General features: G+C 70.2%; 9 protein-coding genes across 9 annotated transcripts; 2 read left to right on the plus strand and 7 right to left on the minus strand.

The window, feature by feature from the left end:
- Positions 1-402: 402 nt before the first annotated feature.
- On the minus strand, positions 403-957 carry MICPUCDRAFT_59772 (uncharacterized protein; the record flags this gene model as incomplete). Its single annotated transcript, XM_003060170.1, has 1 exon — positions 403-957. One exon carries the CDS (start codon positions 955-957, stop codon positions 403-405), a length of 555 nt encoding a protein of 184 aa, XP_003060216.1.
- A 176-nt stretch (positions 958-1,133) lies between these two features.
- On the minus strand, positions 1,134-1,706 carry MICPUCDRAFT_59773 (uncharacterized protein; the record flags this gene model as incomplete). The annotated part of the gene is made up of 1 exon (XM_003060171.1): positions 1,134-1,706. One exon carries the CDS (start codon positions 1,704-1,706, stop codon positions 1,134-1,136), a length of 573 nt encoding a protein of 190 aa, XP_003060217.1.
- Positions 1,707-1,926: 220 nt separating this feature from the next.
- On the minus strand, positions 1,927-5,218 carry MICPUCDRAFT_59774 (uncharacterized protein; the record flags this gene model as incomplete). The annotated part of the gene is made up of 2 exons (XM_003060172.1): positions 1,927-3,684; positions 3,872-5,218. The coding sequence occupies 2 exons, from the start codon at positions 5,216-5,218 to the stop codon at positions 1,927-1,929; spliced, it is 3,105 nt and encodes a 1,034-aa protein (XP_003060218.1).
- Positions 5,219-5,603: 385 nt separating this feature from the next.
- Positions 5,604-10,444, minus strand: MICPUCDRAFT_59775 (uncharacterized protein; the record flags this gene model as incomplete). The annotated part of the gene is made up of 3 exons (XM_003060173.1): positions 5,604-6,965; positions 7,003-8,365; positions 8,550-10,444. The coding sequence occupies 3 exons, from the start codon at positions 10,442-10,444 to the stop codon at positions 5,604-5,606; spliced, it is 4,620 nt and encodes a 1,539-aa protein (XP_003060219.1).
- A 539-nt stretch (positions 10,445-10,983) lies between these two features.
- On the plus strand, positions 10,984-13,008 carry MICPUCDRAFT_65657 (uncharacterized protein; the record flags this gene model as incomplete). The annotated part of the gene is made up of 1 exon (XM_003059882.1): positions 10,984-13,008. One exon carries the CDS (start codon positions 10,984-10,986, stop codon positions 13,006-13,008), a length of 2,025 nt encoding a protein of 674 aa, XP_003059928.1.
- A 68-nt stretch (positions 13,009-13,076) lies between these two features.
- On the minus strand, positions 13,077-14,621 carry MICPUCDRAFT_18275 (uncharacterized protein; the record flags this gene model as incomplete). Its single annotated transcript, XM_003060174.1, has 1 exon — positions 13,077-14,621. One exon carries the CDS (start codon positions 14,619-14,621, stop codon positions 13,077-13,079), a length of 1,545 nt encoding a protein of 514 aa, XP_003060220.1.
- Positions 14,622-15,586: 965 nt separating this feature from the next.
- On the minus strand, positions 15,587-18,267 carry MICPUCDRAFT_44532 (uncharacterized protein; the record flags this gene model as incomplete). Its single annotated transcript, XM_003060175.1, has 3 exons — positions 15,587-16,861; positions 17,075-17,828; positions 17,906-18,267. 3 exons carry the CDS (start codon positions 18,265-18,267, stop codon positions 15,587-15,589), a joined length of 2,391 nt encoding a protein of 796 aa, XP_003060221.1.
- Positions 18,268-19,409: 1,142 nt separating this feature from the next.
- On the plus strand, positions 19,410-19,865 carry MICPUCDRAFT_59780 (uncharacterized protein; the record flags this gene model as incomplete). Its single annotated transcript, XM_003059883.1, has 1 exon — positions 19,410-19,865. The coding sequence occupies one exon, from the start codon at positions 19,410-19,412 to the stop codon at positions 19,863-19,865; it is 456 nt and encodes a 151-aa protein (XP_003059929.1).
- Positions 19,866-21,241: 1,376 nt separating this feature from the next.
- Positions 21,242-21,538, minus strand: MICPUCDRAFT_18468 (uncharacterized protein; the record flags this gene model as incomplete). The annotated part of the gene is made up of 1 exon (XM_003060176.1): positions 21,242-21,538. A coding segment is annotated over one exon (297 nt), but the record flags the coding sequence as incomplete, so codon positions are not given.
- Positions 21,539-22,325: the final 787 nt, after the last annotated feature.

Below are 22,325 nucleotides of genomic sequence, written 5' to 3' on the forward strand. Positions count from 1 at the left end.
TCGCGCCTCATCCGTCCGACGACGACGACGTCGACAGGGCGCTCATCGCGGCGTTCGCGGTTATCTTCGCCTTTTTCGCCGGCGGCGGCGCGGTGGCGTTCGCCGCGTGGGTTCGCGAGAAGATGAGAAGCGAGGGGAAGTTCCGCGGGCACGTCGTCTTGGAGGACGTGGACTTCGACGACGACCTCTGAACCTCTGAACTTTTCTCACGGAGTAGATTGGAGAACGGCGCGAGCGGACGGCGCGCGCATCGCGTCGTGTACGTATAGTGTTCTGTTCTTTGCAATACGGTACGTAGACGTAGATTAACGGACGGCGAGTAGCGCGTGCGCCGGCGCGGCGTCGACGGAGGGACGAGACGCCATCCTTTTCCGCTCGCGAGGCGCCGCTCGCTCTTCTCGCTCACGCCGCCGCCGCCGCCTTGATCTTCATCAGGACGCGGAAAAACACGCCAAACGCCGCGAGGTGATCGAGCGCGTTCTTCCTCATGAACCCCACGCCGGAGTTCCCGAACCCTTCCTTCTCCAGCTTGGCGGAGCACGCGTCGTCCTCCCCGCTTCCGTCGCACCGATTCACCTTGCACGTCTGCTCGTACTCGCACGTCCCCGTCGGCGATGACACGTGATACTCCGTCCCGACGTGATGAAACATCGGCGCTCGCGGGTAATGCACGACGCCGTCCATCCCGTTCACGACGCGGAAGCTCTTATCGCTCAGCGCGGCGTTCCACGCGTTGGCGAACGTGGCGTCGCCGACCCTCGGCGATCCAAACGTCCACACCTCCGCGACGTTGAACCCGTGCAGATGCAAGTCGTACGCCGCGAGCGTCGCGAGCGCGCCGCCGGTGCTGTGCCCGACGAGCACCACCTCCATCGCGGGACCCGCCGGGCTTCGCAGGACGATGTTGGAGAGGCCGTGGAGGAGCCTCGACTGCGCGAGCGCGTATTTCGCCCACATGGATCGCTGCACGTTTCGCACCACACCCGTCCCGGGCGACGGTTCCCCCGTCTTGACGTTCGTTCCATACAAAGCGATGGCGGGGTGGAGTTCAAAGGCGTCAGGTGGAGTTGAAAGGCGCCGAGGTCGGGGATTGAACGCGATGGATGGGCGGAGAGACGCGCCGGGCAAAGTCCTTAAGGAACGGCGTTCACCACGCGAACGGGGTCGTATGGGGACCAGTGTATAGAACGCACCTTGACGTTCGCGTACTGCGGCCCGAACGTCGCCTCCGCGAACGCGTGCTCGATCCCCATCCACGCCGCGGCGCTCTCGGTGGTCTCGCCGCGGAACGCGACGACGAGCTTCGAGGGTTCGCCGAGCGGGGTGATCGTGAAGACGTCGACGCGCCCGTCGAAGAGAGGCGTCGTCTCCACGACCGTGATGTTGCGCGGGACGACGTCGCTCTTGACGCACTCCTTGCAATCCCAGGCTTTGACCTCGTTTAGCGGGGCGTACGTCGCGGACGCGAACGTGGCGTAGCGCATCGCCTTGACGCGCGTGAACTCCGCGTGCGAGTCCGACGTTCCGCCGAAGTAGTGGAGGTAGAGATGATAGACGATCCACGCGCCCGCGGCGCCCGCGGCGATCCAGAGGATCCACTTGCACGTGTCCCACGCGAAGCAGCCGCAGCACGTCTGCGTCTTACGGCGGCGGCGGCGGCGGCGCGCGGGTTCCTCGTTCAGGAGCGGGAGGTCTTCTTCGTCCATCGCGCGCGTCGACGGCGGTCGCGCGGGGCGAGGGGGCGCGCGCGCGTCGATTTTTAGGGCAAAAAAGGAGACAACGGACATCAGGTGTTACAGATTTCGCAATTTGACGGTCTACGCGACGAGTTAATTTAACGACGGCGGGTCGGTGGTTTCAAAGCGAGGCGGAGGACGAAACGAACGACCGATTTTAACGACTGACAGACCAACTCTCGCTCGCTAGCTAGTACCTCCTTCGCGCGGTCGGCTTCCGTCGCGGCGTCGCCGGGTTCTGGCCGAACGGCGCGGGCGACCCGAACGCGCCGGCGCCTCCCCCGAACGGCGACGCCGCGCTCGGCGCGCCGAACGCGCCGCCGCCGCCGCCCCCGAAAGCCGTCGGCGACGACGGCTGACCGAACCCGCCGCCGCCAAACGGCGAAGCCGCCGCCGCCGGCGCCGCCGCCGGCGCCGCCCCGAACGCGCCGCCGCCGCCGCCTCCCCCGAACGCCCCTCCTCCTCCTCCTCCTCCTCCGAACGCGCCGCCGCCCGATGGGGCGCCGAACGCGGACTGCTGCTGCGGTGGTTGCCCGAACGCGCTCGGCGCCGATGGAGCGCCAAACGCGGACGGCGCGCTCGCCGGCGCCCCGAATCCGCCGCTACCGGGGGCCGGCGCCCCAAAACCCGCCGACGCGGGCGCGGGGGCACCGAATGCGGGCGTCGCCGCAGCGCCGAACGCGGGCGTCGCCGCGGGCGCGCCGAACGCTGGCGTCGCCGCGGGCGCGCCGAACGCTGGCGTCGCCGCGGGCGCGCCGAACGCTGGCGTCGCCGCGGGCGCGCCGAACGCCGGCGTCGCCGCGGCCGCGCCGAACGCAGGCGTCGCCGCCGCCGCGCCAAACGCTGGCGTCGCCGCGGCGGCGCCAAAGGCTGGTGTCGCCGCGGGCGCCCCGAAGCCGCCCGTCGCCGCGGGCGCCCCGAAGCCGCCCGTCGCCGCGGGCGCGCCGAAGCCGCCCGTCGACGCGGGCGCGCCAAAGGCGGGCTGCGCGGCCGCTCCCGCCGCGGGCGCGCCGAACAACCCGCCCGCGCTCGGCGACGACGCCGCGGGCTGCGCGCCGGCGAACAACCCGCCGCCCGCCGCCGGGGACGACGCGCCGAAGAGCCCGCCCGCCGTCGCCGGCGCGGGAGAGGACGCCGGCGCGCCGGATCCGCCGAAGAGCCCGCCGCCCGCCGCCGGGGACGACGCGCCGCCGAACAGCCCGCCGCCGCCGCCGGCGAAACCGCCGAGCCCCGTCGACGCCGCCGCGGACGACGCGCCGCCGAAGAGCCCGCCGCCGCCGCTCGCGCCGCCGCCGCCGCCGAAGAGCCCCCCGCCGCCGATCGTATTTGACGGCGTCGACGCCGCGCCGCCGAAGAGCCCGCCGGTTCCGCCGCTCGACGCCGCGCTCGCGCCTCCGAGCCCGCCGAAGAGCCCCCCGCCGCCGCCCGCGGACAAGCCCGTGGACGCGGGCAAAGCGGCGGGCGCGGACGCGCCGCCGAATAAACCCCCGCCCGAAGACGCGCCGAAGAGCCCCCCGCCGCCCGTGGACAAGCCCGCGCCCGCGGACGCGCCGCCGCCGAAGATCGACCCGCCGCCCAACCCGCCGCCCAACCCTCCGCCGCCGAACAAACTCCCGGCGGCGGGGGTCGTCGTCCCGCCGATCCCCGGGAGCGCGAGCGGCTGCCCCCCCGCGGCGCCCGGCAGCGGCTGCCCCTGCGGCTGCTGCTGCTGCGGCGCGGGCCCCGTGACGATCGGCCGCGACCCCGGTCTCCTCCACGACATCTCCGCGAGCCTGTCCTCCTCCTCGTCCGCCCTCTCCGCCTCCGCGAACGGATCCCGGTGGTCCCCGCGCGCGCGACACTTCGCGAGGTGCGCCGCCTTCGCCTTCTGCACCTTCTCGTGGAGCCGCGCGAGGTCCGCGCCGACTTTGTTGAAGTACCGCTGCGCGTCCTCCACCGCGGCGCGCACCTGAGGGTCGAGGGTCCATGCGAATGCGAGCGATCGTCGGGGTGGAGTTGAAAGGCGTCAGAAGCGGAGTTGAAAGGCGTTCGTCGCGGTGTGTCGGGATTGTGAGCGAGTGGTGGTGGGCGGAGAGAAACGCGCGCCGGGCGAGAAAGTCCTGGCGTGCGCCGCGCCGACGCGGTCGTACGGGAACCGGCGTGAGAATAGAACGCGCCTCCCTCGGCCCCGCGTCCGGCGCGAGCGGTTTCGGTCGCTTGAGGTCGTCCCCGCGCTCGAACCCGACGAGCTCCAGGTCGCCGCCCGCGCCGCTCGCGTCGCCGCCGTGCAGCGCCACCGCGAGAGCTTCCAACCCGGGCCCGCCGCCGACGCCGTCGCCGAGCACGCGTCCCGTCGTCCGCAAATTATGCTCCAGCTCCAGCGTGCCGCGTTCGAACCCCTCCGCCTGCGCGTACAGACGATCCACCGTCTTCATCAAGAACGGGCTCGGGTGCGTCGGCGGCGGGAGATACACCGGCGCCGCGCCCGCGGGCGGCGGCTGCCCGGGGTGGATCGCCCCGTGCGCGCGCGCTTCGTCGTCGGCGCGCATCGCCGCGCGTAATCGTCGCGTCCGCGCGAGCGCGTGCTCCGCGTCGCGAAACGTCCCGCGAACCGCGTCCTTGAGCGTCTGCAGACGGTCGTCGTCGCTCCACAGCTGCGTCTCGATGAGCTTCAGAGCGCGCGACGCGCGGAGGACGTCGCGCTCGAGCTCGCGGCGTTCCTTCTGGCCGGGCGCGTCGGGGTGTTCGCGGAGGCGCGCGACGCCGTCGAGAAGTTTCGAGTCCTCGCGGTGCTCGACGATGATCTTCTCGAGCTGAAGCAGGTACTGCTGCGATTGCGGCGAGAGCTCGTTCCACTGCGTGTAGTGCTTCACCGGCTGCCCGTCTATCGTGGAGAGGACGGGCCCCGCGGCGGAGGGCTGTTGGCCCACGAGCGCGAGCTGATTGCCGCCGCCGCCCGCCGGTTGATTGGCGGCGCCGCCGCCGAAGAGGGAGCTTCCGAAGCCGCCGCCGCCGAGTCCCGGGGTCGTCGTCCCCGCGGCGACGCCGCCGGTGGACGCGCCGAAGAGGCCGCCGCCGCCGGTGGACGCGCCGAAGAGGCCGCCGCCCGCGCCCGCGCCCGCGGACGCCGCTCCGAACAGCGACGGCGTCGTCGTCGCGGCGGAGGGGGCGCCGAGGCCGCCGCCGAAGCTCAGCCCCCCCGCCGGGGAGGACGCCGCCGCGGAGGCGCCGAAGAGGCCGCCGGCGCCGGCCGCGGCCGCGGGCGCGGGCGAGGCGGCGCCGAACAGACCGCCGGCGCCGCCCGCGGCCGGGGTGGATCCCGCCGCGGAGGCGCCGAAGAGCCCGGAGCCGCCGGGCGTCGCCGCGGGCTGCGTCGTCCCGAACCCGGGCGTCGCCGCCGCGGCCGCGCCGAACAGCCCGGGCGTCGCCGCGGGCGTGGACGCCGCGGCGCCGAAGCCCCCGAACGCGGGCGTCGCCGGCGCGGCGGACGCGGCCCCGAACATCTTTCTCTAGCTACTAGGGCGAACCGGCTCCTCCCGCTCGATCGATCTGATCTGGGTGCGATCGATCGACCGACCGGCGCCGCGCTCGCGATCGAACGCCCTCGCGCGGCGGGCGCGCGCGCGCTCGGTGAAGGCCGTGCGCGCGACGACGACGGGAGGCCCGACGAGTCACGCGCGCGTCGGCGCGTCGCCGCTGAGTGGTCGCGCCCTCGTCGAATAATCGGCTCAAGTTCAAAAATGAATGCCGTGCGTTTGCGTACTACTGCGCGGTGATGATGGTTCGTCGGAGAAATTCCGCCCGCCGTCGGTCTGGTCTCCTATCGTATTAAACGCTCTACTACATATAACGGTTACGTCACGTCACGTTCCTCACCTCACTCCACACTCACAGCGCCACCCTCCACGCCTGTTCCTCCGAGAACGCGCTCCGCGCCATCGCGTCGTCGTCCTCCTCCGCCTCCGCGGCGCCGCCGCCGAGCAGCGACAGCTCCGCGAGCGCCGCCACCGCCGCGCCGACGTCGTCGCCGCCGGGGCCTGGATGCGGATACGAACCGCCGCGACGATCCGCATTCTGTCTATTCTGCCCCACGTCGCTCCCGTCGTCCATCCCCGGCCCGAAGCACGCGCCGGCCAGCGCGCATCGCCGTAACAGCGCGGCCCAGTGCGGCCAGTGAGACAGCGCGCTCGGATGACCGACGACGACGTTGAGACACTTGGCGCGCGTCGTCGCGACGTTGAATCGACGCGGGCACGCGAGGAAGCCGAGCTGCCCGCCCCCGGTCGTCATCCCCGCCGCGCGGAGGAGCGCGGGGTGCGGCGTCCTCGTCGCCGTCGCGGAGATGAACACCACCTTCTCCTCCTGGCCTTGGTAGTCGTCCACGGTGCCGACGCGCACCGCGCCCAGGCCGCGCCCGCGAAGCAACAGACGCAGCCGCAACACCTGCGCGCGGTACGGCGCGATCACGCCGACGTCGCTCGCGCGCAGACGCGGAGAGGCGTATACGGCGGAAGCTCCGGCGCCGCCGTCTTTCGCGGCGTCGGCGTCGTCGCCGCGCGCCGCGTCGCGGTCTAGCCACCCCGCGAGGAGCTCGACGAGCGCGTGCGCCTCGATCGGATTATAATACGACGGCGAGTCCCCTCTCGCGCTCTCGCGAGTCTGCGCGCCTTTCACGGCGTAGAACACGACGCGGGAGCGCGTCACGGCCGCGGCCGCCGCGAGGTGTCCTTCGTCGTCGTCGTCGTCGTCGTCGTCCTGGTCGTCGTCCACGAACCCCAAGGACTCGTTCCCGCGCGTCGCCGCGAGAGGAAGACCGCTTCCGGCGCCGCGCGTCGACGTCGACGGCGCGGACGTCAGCACCCTCGGCAGCGCCGTCGTCTCCTCGCGCGCGCACGCGACGAGCCCGTCGCGGTAGAACAGCCGCGAGGACAGGTCGATGATGTCGCGATGGCTGCGGTAGTTGCGCACGAGCCGCGTCGCGCGCGCGCCGCAGCCGCCGCCGCTCGCCATCTCGAGCATCGTCGTCGTCAGCCCCGGGGTCATCTCGCCGTCGCCGTCGTCGTCGTCGTCGTCGTCGTCGTCGCACCTCCCGCGACCGGCGACGACGCTGTGCACCGTCGGCCCGAGCTGCGCGGGGTCGCCGGACAGCACCACGCTCGTGCGTCGAGTCGCGAGCCTCAGCGGCACGAGCGTCTCCGGCGTCGTCGCCTGCCCCGCCTCGTCGACGAACACATGCGTGAACGCCGCGCGCTCCGCCGCCGCCCGTCGCGGCGTCGGGATACGGCACGTCGATCGTCCCGGGGGATAACGCGCCGTCCGCGACGGTCCAGCGCGCGACGACGTCGTCGACGTAAGCGTCCGCGAGGAGCCCCGCGCTGGCGCACGACGCGACGACGACGCGCGCGCGCCGCGCCACGGGCGCGTCGGCGGCGACGCAAAAGGGGAGGACGTCCTTCTTGACGGACGACGGGTCGCGGCGCGGATCGTTGACGCGCGCGATCGTCCACGTCCACGCGGGGGACGTGGACGGTTCGTCGTCGTCGTCGGAGGTGTCGGCACCCTCGGCACCCTCGGCACCCTCGGCACCCTCGGCACCCTCGGCACCCTCGCCGCCGCCGCCGCCGCCGCCTTTTTCGACCTCGATCTTCTTTTTCGACGGGCGCGCGAACGGCTCGAAGCCCGCGGCGGCGGCGGCGTCCGCGCGCATGAACTCGCACAGTCGCGAGCACACGACGTCCGCGGCGAACGCCGCGGGGGCGACGAGCAGGACGCGCGCGCGCGGGTCGGACGCGAGCGCCGCCGCGGCCGCGGCGACGACGGTCACGGTCTTACCCGTCCCGGGAGGGCCTAAAACACAATATGGCGATACGCCGCGTCCGCGTCCGCCGCGCTCCGCGTCGCCGCGTAACACGTCGAGGACGACTTTCCGCTGCTCGTCGTTCAGGTGCGCGACGACGGCTTCCGTCGACGGCGTCGCGACGGCGTCGTCCGACGGCGGTCGCGACGACTCGCATGATTCGGACGCGCGCGGCGCCGACGCGTCGCCGGCTCGACGACGCGCCATCGCGTCGAGCGCGACTCCGATCGCCGCGTTGGCCGCCGCCGCCGCGAGCGCCCTCCGCTGCGCTCGAAACGTCGCGTGATCGATCGCGAAGCGGACGTGGCACGTCATCTCCGTCACGACCGTTTGCGCGATCGCTTCCTCCGGCTTCCACGCGAGGTTTGGGTTACGCTCGGGTCGCGCCGGGCGCGACAGCGCGCGCGGCGCCGCGACGACGACGACGCCCGCGCGCGGGACGACGCTCTGGACGACGACGCCGACGTCCGCGACGCGTCGAGTGAACAGGTGATCGTGCGGCTGGCTTCGTTCATTCGTCTGCGCGTCCGCGCGCTCGTCGTGCCGCGTGATCCCCGCCCTCGCGCTCGCGACGCGCACGCGCAGGACGTCGCCGACGACGACGGGAGGAAACCCCTCCACGAGCCCTGGGACGCGCAACGCGTACAGATCCGCGCGCGCCACGCGTCCGCCGGCGAGGACGTCCGTCGTCCGCGGATCCTGCGGATCCCAACCCCGCGGCGGCGCGTGGAACTTCGCGCGCGTCCCCGCGTGCGTCAGCGCGACGTCGTGCAGGTCGTACCTCCGAATGTCCCTCAGGGTCGTTCCATACGAGCGAATGTCGGGGTGGAGTTGAAAGGCGTCAGGTGGAGTTGAAAGGCGCCGAGGGCGGGGATTGAAAGCGAGGTGTGGGCGGAGAGATGCGCCGGGAAAAGTCCTTAAGGAACGGCGTTCACCACGCCAACGCGGTCGTATGGGAACCAGTGTATAGAACGCACCTCAGCTGCTGCCGCTCTTCCACGCGCAGAAGCCGCGACCATCGCGCGAGTTCGCCGCCGCCGGCGCCGGCGTTCGCGAGAAAGACCTCGAGGTCGTCCCACTCGCCGCCTTCGCGGTGCGGCGTCCATCGCGCGAGTCGATCGTCGCCGTCGTTCTCCGACGGTTGCGTCCAGTACGCGGGCGGGAGATGCGAGCTCTTCGGGTCCTTGAACGCCGCGGGCGCGGCGACGGCCGCGGTGCGGAGCAGCGCGGCGTTGAGCGCGCGACGGAGCGTGAACGCTTCGCGGGCGGACGTTTCGCCGAGACACCGCCGCGCCGCGTCGAGATTGGTCGAGCGCAGCTCGCTCGAGGCCCACGGGCTCTCGTCGACTAACGTCACGGGCGCGAGCGTTACCGTGGGAAACGTGTCGTGCGCGTCGCGTAACGCCGTCGGGACGAACGCGGGCGTCTCCGGGTCGAGAACGGACGCGAGCTCCGCGTAACCGTCGCCGTGCGAGCGTTTCGAGCCCCCCCGCGCCGCCGCGACGAGCAGCGCGCCTACCCTGCGCCCGACGACCTCGACATTTCGCGCGTCGAACGGATCGAACGACGCGCGCGCGCCGCCGTCGGAGAAGTCGCCGTTGAGAAACGCATCCGCCGCCGCCGCCGCCGCCGACGGCGGCGGCGTCCACCCGTTCGGACACCGCGCGAACGCGGCCATCACCCACTGCGCGACGCACCCGGTCTTCCTCTTCGCGCGCGCGTCCCCTACCCCTACCCCTCCTAATCCTAACCCTAATTCCACGGTGACGTCGAACGCGCCCCCCGGCGGGACGTACACCGGCGGTCTTCCCTCGAACGGCGGCGCGTCGTCCGAGGCGTGCCTAATTAATTCCGGATAATCGCACCGAGCGCGGAACACCCCGGGAAGATGCGGCGCCGCGGTGATCGCCAAGAGCAGCACCCCATCCGGGGTATCGTTCGTCAGCGTCATCGTCCGCGTCGCCGTCGTGTTGTCGTCTGTCCACGCCGCGAGGAGCGGGTCCGGCGAGCCGGGCGGCGGCTTCGCCGCGCCGGCGGCGGCGGCGGCGTAACTAAAACTCTTCCCGGCGCGTCCCGCCGCGTCCGCGCCGTCGTCCCCCCTCATCCTCCTCCCGCCGCCTCCCTCCTCCGGACGCGTCGACGACGCCACGACCAGCCTCTGGAGCCCGAAGTCCAGCGACGCGGTCCCGCCGAAGCTCACGCGGCCGCTCGAGGGGCCGCACATCGACGCGCTCGGATCGACCAGCGCGTCGCGCACCACGCGTTCGAGTATTTTTTTCGCGAAAAACGCGCGGTACCCGTCCGGGGGCGCGCCTCGCAGCGGCGCGGGCGCGATCGCGGCGATCGCGCTGCTGCGCGGCGCGCGCCGCGCCTCGACGCGCGTCGCGACCGCGGCGCTTCGCTCGGCGCCGAACACGCCTTTTGAGGACGCGTCGAGGACGTCGGAGACGATCGCGAACGCGAGGGCACATCTCGGCACCTCGCGCGGGGCGCGGATCGGCTCGCCGCGAACGAACGCGCGTCGCATCTCTCGCAGGCGCGCGTCCACGGCGCGGCGCACCGCCGCGCGCGCGTCCGGCCCCGGCGGCGGGAGCGGCGAGGCCGAATCCGCCGCGGCGAGAAGGAGCGCGGGGTGCGGACGGAGCTCGTCGCACGCGTCGAAGACGCGCGCCCTGGCGAGCGCTTCGTACTGCTCTTCGAGGCTTCGCGTCGCGTCGTGATGACGATCGCCGAAACCCGGCGGCGGCGGGCGGTGTCCGAGGCCGAGTCCGATTCGCGGCGGCGCGATCGCCGCGCCGTACGCGTACGGCGGGTCCCCGGGCGGCGGGACCGGGGGTGGGACGCTCCCCCATCCCGGCGGGACCCCGTACATCGCGGACTGACGACGACGAACGCCGCGCCCGGCGGGACGGTAAACGAAACGACGGCCCAACTTTTTCGTTCTTTCGTTGGAAACTCCGAGACGAACGACGATGCGAGCGGTGACGCGTCACTCGTCGCCGCGCGCCCGCGATGCCGCTCTTCGCCGCGTCGCGATGCGCGCTCGCGTCGCCCCTCGCGAGCCCGCGTCGTCGCGCGCTCGATCGCCCGCGTCGTCGCGCGCGCCGCGCGGTCTGCCGCGTCGTCTCCTCGGACGCGTCGAACGACGTCGACGACGATGACGTCGGCACGTCCTCAACGCGCCCGCTCACCGCCGTCGTCGTCGGCGGCGGCATCGGCGGCCTCGCCGCGTGCGTCGCGCTCCGCCGCGTCGGCGTCGACGCGCACGTGTACGAGCGCGCGACCGCGCTCCGCGCGAACGCGGGCACGGGGATCGCGCTCTGGCCGAACGGCGTCAAGGCGCTGCGAGCCATCGGGGGCGACGTCGCGCGCGAGGTCGAGTCCCGCGGGGCCGTCATCGGCGGCGTGAAGATGGGCGTGGTGGACGAGGAGAAAGACGCCGCCGCGGAGGACGCCTCCTCCTCCTCCTCATCCTCCTCCTCCTCGTTCAAGTCCGCGCTCGGGAAGGTCGCGGCGAGCGCGTTGGGCAGAGCGTTGCCGCTTCTGATGCGCGCGCGGCACGGCGCCGGGTTAGTGTGCGTTCGATGGGCCGAGGCGCAAGCCGCGCTCGCGTCGTTCCTCCCGGCGCACGTCGTCCATCTCGACGCGAGCGTGGACGCGATCGACGTGATCGAGCGCGCGGACGGGTCCGAGAGCGTGCGCGTGACGTTCGCGCGGAGGGACGGGTCCGCGTACGTCCCCGGCGCGGGAGAAGGATTGACGATGATGACGGCTGGCGACGACGCGGCGACGCTCCACGCGGTGCACGCGGACGTTCTCGTCGGCGCCGACGGCATCAACAGCGCGGTCAGGGCTGGCGTCTTGGGCGATGGCGCGCCGCGGGATAACGGGCGGGTCATCTGGCGCGGCGTCGTCGACGCGCGCGACGTTTCGGATCTCGGGAGTGACAGTTCGTATCCGGAGTTTTGCCCGAGAGGCGCGACGGCGCTGAGCGCGTCCAAGGACAGCGCCGTGGGGCGAACGACGTGCTACATGGACGTGTCTTCGAAGGACGGGAAGCTGTACTGGGCCGCGGGGTGTTTAGACGCTGGGATCACGGAGGTCACGCCCGAGACGACGACCACGGAGAATACGAACGGTCGCGGAGGATACGAACGGTCGCGATGCGCGGCGACGTTCGCGTCGTACCCCGACGTGTTGCGATGCCTCGACGCCACCGCCGACGACGCGTTGTACGTCAGCAGGGTCCTCGACCGACCGCCGCTGTTCCCCGCGTCGTCTCAGACGGAAAAATTCGCCGGCCCGGTGACGCTGCTGGGCGACGCCGCGCACCCGGTGATCCCGTCGTTCGGTCAGGGCGCGAACCTCGCGCTGGAAGACGCGGTCGAGCTCGCGGTCGCGTTGGCGCCGTTCGCGACGGTCGCCGTCGACGCGGACGCTTCGTCGTCGTCGTCGTCCGCGAGGAACGAAGCCCTCAAAGCGACGCTGCGCGCGTGGGAGACGACGCGCCTGACGCGCACGTCCGAGGCGCAGATCGCGAGCTTCATCAGCGGGAGCAAATCGTACGGCGAGGAGAAGCTCAAGAGCGCGATGGCGGACGCGGGGATCGACGAGGCGGCGTTGCGGGCGCACAGAGAAAAGTTCCCAGACGCGAACGCGACGCAGGAATATCTCATCTCGTGGTCGCCCTCGTGCGGAGTCGCGACGACCTTGCCGGAGTTGAATCCGAAGGCGGCGATGGCGCTGGCGATGCGCGCCGCGAGTGCGAGGAAATGCGACGCGGAGAAGCTGAGCGACGACGTGATGGGGCGACGCGCGGCGTGCGTCGGCGTCGGCGCCGCCATCGGCGCGGGCGTCTTTTCGCCGTCGCCGCCGCCTCGAGCGGCGGCCGCGTCGGTACCGAAACCGGAATATGAAACGTCGATCGTCACGTCGACGACGACGTACGCGGGCGACGGGTTCCGAATGACCCTCCCGGTTGGGTGGACGACGGCGGAGCAGCCTGGGGTGTCGCAGAGCCGCGTCGCGTTGTTCGACGCGTCGGGCGCGAAGGCGGCGACGATCTTCCTCGAGCCGACGGCTTCGATGGCCAACAAAGGCCTCGCGTCTCTGTTCGCGGACGCGACGGATTTTGGTCTGAAGGCGGCGGGGCGCAGGAACGGGTCGCTGGCCGCGGCGAGGAACGGGAGCGCCGACGGCGTGTACATCGCGGAGGGGACGAACGCGAGAGGCGACGCGCCGTGGGTCGAGATGATCGCCGTGGGATGCCGCTCCGGCGAAAACGCGAAAAAGTTCAATCTGTCGCAGACGATTCGCGTGGTGTCCGAGGCGTCCGTCGGCGTCGGCGTCGGCTCCGCCGAGGTCCTCGACGGGCTGCGCGCCGTGATGGAGTCGTTCGAGCTCACGGCGGGGGCGTCGTGCGAGGCGTCGCGGTGATTTTGACGTTGTTTTTTCGATAAAATTGAAACCTCTCTCTAGTAAATAAGGTACCGGCTAACGCGTCGTCACTCGTCGTAATTCCGCGGCTTCGGGACGATCGAGCGGTACTTCTGATACTGGCGCATCGTTTCCCGACCCACGGTGCCGTTCACGAAGTCCTCGTCGAACGCGTCCATGTACTTCCGACTGATCGGATTATCCACGAGGTCCTTCCGAAGCTCCGCGATGAGCTCCGCGAGCTCGACGTCGTTGAGCTCGCTAAAGTCAATCTCTCGCTCGGGCTCCGACGTCGCCTTCTTCCGTCCTCCGTCGTCCACGCTCACGCTCCAGACCTGCTGCGCGAACCCCGCGATCGCGCCCAGCACCGCGCCGCTGATGATTAACGTGAGCTCGTCCTGCTCGAAGATGGGATGGAGCACGCGTTCGAATTCCCTCGGCGTCATGAGCGCCATTCGCTCTCGCATCAACTCCTTCAACGCCAACGTGTCGTCCGTGTACTCGTGCAGGACGTGGACGTGGTCCAAGAGACGCTCTTTCACTTTCGCGACGACCTCGTCGAGTAATGCGGTGTCTTCGACGGTCGCGGTCCTGCCGAACCCGAGCCCGGAGAGCATCCCGCGGCCTTGATACGCCGCCTCGCTCGTCACGAAATCCCTCGTGTACCCCTCCAGAAGCTCCTCGAAGTCCCCGGCGCGGTCGCCCTGCAGCATGTTATCCCAAATCTTCTCGCTCGTCAGCACCTTACTCGCGAGGTGGTCGCTGAACTCGCCGCTGACTTCCGTCTGCCTCTGTAAGAAGAGCCCTTGGATCTTCAGCTTCGCGTTTCCGAAGAGGTAATACGGCTCGATCGGCTCGAAGATGCACTTCAACGCGATCCAGTTCGTGGCCAAACCGACGATCGTGCCGCCGATCGTCAGCGTCCACGGGTTGTCGTAGAACAACCACACCCCGGCCTGCACGCACCCCAACAGAAATCCGAAGAATAACCCGCTGTTCACGAGGAACTTGAGCTCCTCCCTGCCGCAGCGTCGAAACAGCTCCACCAGCGTCCTCTTGTCTTCGCACATCTCCACGACGACGAGCTCCTTCAAGTCGATCACGCGGTCGACGTTCCGCTGCAGCAGACGCACGAACCCGGACAAGTACCTCCGCACGCCGTCCTCCAAGTGCGGCGTCACGACGCTCGACGGGAGCGCGTTCTCGCCCAAGTCGACGACCCAGTTCGGGGCGACGTCTCGAGCCACCTCCTCCGCGATCGACGGCGCCTGTTTCGAAAGCAACGACGCGACGACGTCCGGGTTCAACCGCATGAAAACCTCCTGGACGTCGATCAACTTCGTCGTGACCATCGTGACCATCGTGTGCGCCATCTGCGCCGCCTTCGCGGGGACGATCCCTTGCCACCCGAACACCCCGAGCGGGTTTAATATCGGATACCCCCACAGCTCGCCTTCGACTTTTTGCGCGAGCGCGACGCCGAGAAAGGTGATGGGATAGAAGATCATCTTGACCGCGAGCCAGTTCGTGAACCACCCCACGAACGCGGCGACGACCGGGATCAACAAGATGGCCTGTCGGTCCGCGTCGAACTTGTCCTTCGCGCGTTTCATCGCGCGCTTGACGACCACCGCGGGCGCGCGCGATCTCGTGAGGAAGAAGGCTGCGATCTTTCGCGCGACGAAGACGCAAAACAGGCGCTTCATGAGCTTGAACGTGAAGTCCGCGGAGCCGTTCACCGCGGGCCACGGGGACGTGACGCTGCCGTACACCACGAGCGCGGCCGCGAGGAGGGTCGTGCGGGATAAGAACGCGTGCGTCGCGCGGCGGCGTTCGCGCGGATTCTTCGTCGTCTTATTCGCGCGATTCGTCTTCTTCGTCTTCGCGAATCGCGGCGGCTCCGCGGCGGGGGCGGGCGGCGCGCCGCTCGACGCCGTGGCGTCCTCGCCGCCTTCGACCGCGCGCGCGTCGACGTCCCTCTCGCCCTCGTCCCCGAACGCCGTCGACGCCGCCGCCGCGGACGCGCGCGTCGCGCTCGCGCGCCCGCGCCTCGCGGCGAATCGATTCGCGCGCGTGCCCACTGGAATCGTCGTCGCGAGGCGCGCTAAGATCGCGCGTCGCGCCGCGCGATTCAGCGTCGACGGCGGACGCGACGCGGGACACCGCGTCGACGCCGCGCATCGCGCGCGCGGGGGGGCCACGCCCACGGCGCCGCCGTGCCCTATCGCCCGCATCGCCGCGCTCCGTCTTCTGATGAGGCAGGCGAAAGATACGATCGTCTCCGCGGGAGCTTCTGTTCTGCTGTTCGAACGGCGGAATTGCGCGCCAACAGCCTAACAGCAACAGGTGACAGTTGCGGTGCGCGCGGAAGGCGACGACGCGACGGAAGGTATTCGCCTCGACTCGATACGCTCAAAACTAAACAAAGTACAACACCCACGAGCGCGCGTCCTCCGCGCGCGAGAAGACAGACCGGGCGCGCGCGCCCCGACGCCCTCCGTCGCGCGCGCGAAGCGACGCGGGCCCCCGGACGCCCGCGCCCCGTCGCGGGGAAAAATTGAAAAAAACACTTCCTCACTCACAGCACCTGGTTCCTGCTCTGAAGCACGTATATATCGTTCCCGACGACGCACCCTTCGATGTCCTGCGGCGCGCCCGTCTCCGCTTCCACGGCGACCGCCAACGCCACCAACCGCGACAGCAGCGCCGCGCGCTTCGCCTCGTCCCACACCAACGGCTCGTCCGCGTAGTTCACGACGTGCGACTCCGTGGGAACGACCGTGACGGAGTCGTACAACCCCGCGCCCGCGAAGCCCTCGAGATCCTCGCCGTTTGAGTCGGAGCGGACGATCATCGTCGTGTACGGCGCGCGGTGCGCGACGGGCTTGGACGGCAGCGAGCGAATCGCCACCGCCGCGCCCGGGGTTTTGCTCGCCGTGAACGACAGCGCGCTGCCCGGCTCGTTCCCGACCAGAGCCTCGCCCAGGCCGACGCACACCTCGCCGAACACCTCGGTCGCGTCCCCGGTCAGCGGGTTCGCCGTGTGCAGAACGAACGCCGCCTCCGCGGGGACAACCTCCATGAGCAACGTCGCCACGTGTAACGCGTCCTCCTCGACGCCGCACGCCTTGCGACTGAGGTACGCGCGCTCGTTCCACTTGGACGCCCAAACTCTCTTCACCGCGCGGTAGATATCCTCGGGCGCGCACGCGCCGCCGTGCGCCGCGGACGCGGCGGTCAGCGGGGCGACCAGGTCGGCGGGCATCGCGAGGTCGTGCTCGATCGTCGCGCGCGTCTCCGCGAGCGCGGCGCGGCGCGCGGCGGCGTCGCCGCTCGCGTCCGCGGCGGCGATCGCGGCGATCGCGGCGGTGAGCTTCGCCGCGGTGGCCGCGTCCGCGGCGAGCGCCCTCTCGAACGCGTTGAAAGGCAGCGCGGACGACGCGGGCACGCTTCCGTGCGCGGCGACCGCCGGGGAGACGCCGAGGCGCGCGAGCGAGCTGGATTTGCCGCCGACGACGCCCGCGGCGTATCCCTCCGGCGCTACGACCCAGTCGTCGACGTCCGCCTTGGGCTGCAACGCGAGCGCTGGCGCGGATGCGGGCGCGCCCGCCGCGGACGCCGCCGCCGCGACGCCGAGCTCGGACGCCGACACGACCACCTCCTCGCCCACGACGTCAATCTTGACCCCCTCGCCGGCTCTCGCGATCAACGCCTCCCATCCCGCGGGGTCGGGCATCGCCGCGAGGAGCACGCCCGTCTGCCTCGCGCGGATCGCGATGTGCGACAGCAGATCCACGGGCGAGGACGTGAGCACCGCGGCGACGCCGGGTGGGATGTCCTCGAGGCCGCCGAGCTTCGCGGAGAGGAGGACGACGGGGTCGGCGGCGAAGTCGCCGCCCTGGACGTCCTCGAGCGACGTCACGGTCACCTTCCCGGCGTAGGAGGAGAGATGGGGCGATCCCATCGCCGCGATCTCCCAGGGAGAGCGTCCCGCGGCGGCGCGAACCGCGGGCCTGGTCTCCATGAGCAGCTTGGACACGGCGAACATGGAGTGTCCGCGGACGACTTCCTCGCCGAAATTCGCGATGTAGCTCCGCTCGCACCCGGCTTGCTCGGCGATGACGTCGGCGGGGTGCTGCGACAGCCGGCACAGCTCGTCCATGTGGTACTCCATGGCGAGCGACACGGACTCGAGCGCGGCGTCCATCACCTTGGACCACTCGGGGCTCCAGCGCGCGAGCCCGCAGTCGCCGTTGACCTTTTGGAAAAACGAAAACGCGGCGCCCATGCGGTCGAAATCTTGACCCACCATGACGTTGCGAATCGACATCTCGAGTTGGCCAAGGCGGGAATCGTCGTCCCACTGGGAGAAGTCCATGCCCTCGATCTTGTTCCGGTAGAACTTCTCCATGGCGATGTCTAGGAGCACCACGTCGCGGTTGGTGTGCTCGCCGTACCGCCAGGTTCCGGACAACCGTTCGCGGAGCTCGACGATCTTGTTTGGCACCCACGGCTCGTCGAGGTTGTCGAAGACGCCGTAAATCTCCCCCTGGATATCTTCGGGCATGTGCCCATTGGCGTGGTCCATCGCCGAGTTCATGTTACCGCCGCCGTGGGTGACGCGAAGAATCCAGTAGAAGTGCTTCATGGGGTTGATGAGCTGCGGGAGGTGGTTGCCGGGGCCGAGGATGCCCTCGGTGCGCCAGCCCGCCTTCATGCGAATGTCGGGGTGGAGTTCAAAGGCGTCAGTTGGCGTTGAAAGGCGTCGAGGTCGGGGATTGAAAGCGAGGTGTGGGCGGAGAGATGTGACGGGCGAAGTCCTTAAGGATCGGCGTTCACCACGCCAACGCGGTCGTATGGGGACCAGTGTGACGTTTTTCAACTCGCCTTCATCGACGCGAGGTCCTCGCGGCTCAAGCCGTGATTATCCCACAGATGCGTCCAGAAATCGTCCCAGTTGCCGGTGTGAAGGAAGTGGAGGTACGCCTCGCAGATGTAGATGTCGTCCACGGTCGTGTTGGAGTGCAGCTTTTGGTGCCACTGCGCGATGAACGGGTCCTCGATCCCCGGCCGGTGGCCCTCCTTGATGCCGTTCTCGCGCATGAGCTGCAGGATGCCCAGACGAATGTCGTCGCCGTTGCCGCCGCCGCGGGGCAACGTCGCCAACGCGGCGCGGTACAGCTGGCGCGACGCGCCGTCCTCCGCGGTGGCGGACGCGAGCGCCATCCTGCGGCAGATGACCTCCTGCATGTGCGCCATGTCTTTGCCCTGGTAGTTCCCCCCCGCGTACCACGCCAGCTGGCGCATCGCGGAGAGTCGCAGCGTGGCGAAGATCGTCGCCGCGCCCTCGGGGCCAGCCTGCTGAGACTCGCTCAGCTTATCGTTGATGCGGCAGAAGCGGTTGTACAGGTTCGTGCCGTGCTCCTGGTTCTTCGTGTTCTCCGCCTGCGACAGCGCCTTCAAGATGCCGTTCGCGTTCGGCGTCATCAGCGGCACGGCCAGGTCGCCGACGTCGGCGTGGAGCCAGTCGCTGTTGTTTCGGACGAGGATGCCGACGACGCGCGCCACGTCGTCGCCGACGCCTGCGATCGGGATCGGGAGGTGCGCTTCGGTCAGTCGAACGTCTTATTACCGGTCAAAAAATAAATTAATCATCGTCGAAAGAGAAGCGCGGGCGAAGCGCAGCGCGACGACGGGGAAAGAAAGTCCTCGAGGAACGGGGTCGCGCAGGGACCAGTCCGGAAGCGGCCTCTCTCACCTCGCGGGAACGTCATCGTCAGCTTCCCGTCGCCGTCGAACGGGCTCCGACTCGCCTTGCCGTCGCCCGAATCGTTCGTGCCCCCCGGGAGCACCGCGCCCTCGGGCGGGAGGCACCACTCGTCGCTTCCCTCCATGACGCACGCCCAGTGCAGCTCGAGGTTGCCGCCCTGCGGCAGCAAGTCGCGTTGGGTAAACGTGATCGTTTTCGTTCCGTCCGAGCGTTCGACCGCGAACATGTGCACGCCGCCGTGGGTCTCGATGCGGTCGTGGCCGCCGAAGTCGACCTTGGCGTGCTCGTCGAAGCGGATCTGCGGAGGCGAGGGAGGGAGAAGGGGGGGTGAGGCGTCGGCCTCGAGAGAACGACGGGACGGACAGACGCGCGTTGTCATCTTGAAAAGATAACCATCGATCGCACCTTTTCCGACGCGGGCGCGGCCGAGGGCGGAGCGACGCGCGGGATAGCCGCGGGAGGCGCCGCGGGAGGCGCCGCGGGAGGCGCCGCGGGAGGCGCCGCGGCGGGCGCCGCGGCGGGCGCCGCGGGAGGCGCCGCGGGAGGCGCCGCGGGCGCCTGCGGCGGCGCGGCGGCGGGCGCCGCGGCGGGCGCGGCGGGAGGCGCGGCGGCGGGCGCGGCGGGAGGCGCCATGGGAGGCCTCGCGGGCGCCTGCGGCGGCGGCGGCGGCGGCGCCGCGGCGGGCGCCGCGGCGGGCGCCGCGGCGGCGGCGGCAGCCTGCGGCGGCGCCGGCGCGGGAGCGGGCGGCGCCGGCGCGGGAGCGGGCGGCGGCGACGTCTCGACCACGACGGGCGCCGGCGTCGCGGACTCGAGGCTCGCGGCGATGGCGTCGTTCTCAGCCTTGAGCGCGTCGATCATGGCGGCGATGCGCGCGAGCTCGTCGTCGGCCGCGCGAACGACGAGCCCGCGCCGCGCGCGCGGCGTCCGCGCCTGTCGCGCCGCGCGCCGCTGCTTCTTCGCGGATTTCCCAGCGAGGCGCGACGCGGCGGCGGGGACGAACGCCGCGCGCGCGGCCATCCCGAGAGCTGACATTCCGCGGCTGGTAACGCACAAGGTTATCCTGTTGGCGCCTTCGAAAAGATCCTAGTCACCGCGGGAGGGCGCTCGAGCTGCGCGAGGTGAGGCTCACGCGCGGTGCGTCGTCTCGTCTTCTGAGGCGGCGGAAGATGCGATCGCGCGGAAGACGGAATCGCGCGCCGAGTCGAGTGTCTCGAGACGGGGGCGGGCGGACGGGTTGGGGGAAACAACGAAGGGACATCACGTTATCATGTCTGCCGGGCTTTTTGACGCGAAGTGGGCTTTTTCACCTTTTTTCTCGAACGCACTGACCTTAAGGTTAACCTTACACTGAAAGGACGCCTCGACGCCTCGTAGGACTCGCTCGATAAACTCAAAACTAAACAGAGTACAACACCCGCGAGCGTTCGTCCACCCTTCGCGCGGACGACGCCGTTCATCACAGATACCCCACCCCACCCCAGCCCTCGTCGCGTTCTCGCTCTCGACCGATCGTCCTCGAACGTCGTCTCTCGAGGGTCATCAGTCATATAATCTGATCACACGCTGATGACCGATCGTATCCCGTCATCCATATTCAACACCATAATCACCTGTACGTAATATAACTGAAAATACTTCACCACCCGCGCAAAGGCGCCGCGCGGTGCAACGCGCGCATCGCCTCTCGTCGCTCGCTCCGCGAGTGAGGCGCTCTCTCTTCGCGGCGGTCTCGGTCGAGCCGTAATCCGACGCCGCCGTGCGTTAGAAACGCGCGCTCACGCCGTCGGCGCGCGCGCTCGCGCTCGTGCTCGTTGCTCGACACGCCGCCCTGCGCGAGCCACACGATCGCGAACAGCCCAGCCCAAAACGCCAACGAGTACGCGGGGCCCGACTTCGCGGCGTACTGAGGGTCGAGGATCCGCGCGAGGCGACGAATGTCGGGGCGGAGTTCACGGGCGCGTCAGTTTGAGTCGCGAGGCGTCGAGGCGTGCGCGTCGGGATTAAAAGCGAAGCGAGGGGTAGTGGGCGGAGAGAAACGCGCGCCGGGAGAGAAAGGAAAGTCTCCGAGGATCCAGCGCGAGGAGGACGCGCCTGATCGACGCCGCCGCTCAGCGAGTTGAACACGCTGCTGCCGACAAACTGCAGCGCGATCTCGAGGAAGCAGATGAAGCACGAGAGCGTGATGCACGCGAGCGCGAGGATGCTGAACGCGAACACCTGCGCGGCGATCGACGGCGAGAGCCCCAAGCTGAACATCGCGCGTCTCGCGAACCCGTTCGTGAGCACCGCCCACGCCTGCCCGAGGTTCCCGAGGAGGCCGCTCACCACGGAGACCGAGGACCCTAATCCCCCGCCCCCCACCCCGCCGCCCTCGCTCGTCGTCGTCGGCGGCTTCCCGTCCCTCGCGTTGACGCCCCCCGCGAGCTTGCGCCCGGAGCACTCGGGCGCGTCCAGCTGTCGCGCGCCGTTTCTCGCGCACCACTCGTTCGTCGCGTCTCGCAGCGCCCAGTTCGGGACGATGTCCGTGGCGTACAGCTCGACGTTCGACGACGGGTCCGTGGGCGGGGTCTTCTGCCGGAGCCAGCGCTCGATGGCGTCTCGGTCGTACGTGTACCCGGTCTGCGTCACGACGACGGGATCGCGGAAGAGCTCTTGGGTGATCGGGCATCGGAGGCTGTCGGGGGGATCCGCGCGCGCGCGCCCGGCTCGTCGGACCGCGTACAGGAGCCCGGTGACGAACCCGAGTTGCGGGATCCCCATGCGCTTCTCCACCGCGACGCGGCGCGTCATCGCGACGACCGGGCGGGCGAGGAGGGCGCCGCGCGCCGCGACCGTCGACGCTCGAGCGCGCCGACGCCGCGGTTCCTCGTCGTCCGCGTCCGCGCTTCGTCGACGGCGCGGCGACCTTTCGAGGCGAATTCGTTGAACGCCGGATTTAAAAAGTATCTCGCGCGGTCGCCGAACGCGCTCGCGTCGCCTCCCGAGGCGCGGGTTCGACCGTCGCGCGCACCGGGGACGTCGCGGGGACGACGCGAGCGAACGCGCGCGCGAGTGAAGACGCGACGCGCGCGAACGCGAGCGCGAAGTGACGCCGACGCGCGCTCGATCGGTGCTCGAGAAAGTGGGGGAGTTACCGTACACGTGTACACGTCAGATAACTTACTAAGTTACTCTCAGAGGGCGTGTTTTTTAACCCCTTTTCGACCGACCATCGATCAAATCGATCGATAACATTCCGATGAAAAATGTTTAAAGGTCTGCTTTCATCGCAAGAGCCGATCAAAGCTTAACTAATAACTCCCGCGAAAAGAACTGGAGGCACCACACGCCACCGGCGCAGGGGCGACGCCGCGCGTCGCCCCCGTCGAGCGCGCCGATCGCCCGCGATGACGCGCGACGCCGCGGCGCCGTTGGACGTCGCGCGCGACGCCGCGACGGCGCTGGGAACGACGCTCACGGGTGCGTCGTCGTCGTCGTCGTCGTCGTCGTCGTCGTCGTCTTCAAATCTCATCATCACAGCTGCGCGTCGTCGCTCTCGCCCCCCGCC

This window comes from Micromonas pusilla (assembly GCF_000151265.4).
Source record: "Micromonas pusilla CCMP1545 genomic scaffold MICPUCscaffold_7, whole genome shotgun sequence".
Lineage (NCBI taxonomy): Eukaryota > Viridiplantae > Chlorophyta > Mamiellophyceae > Mamiellales > Mamiellaceae > Micromonas > Micromonas pusilla.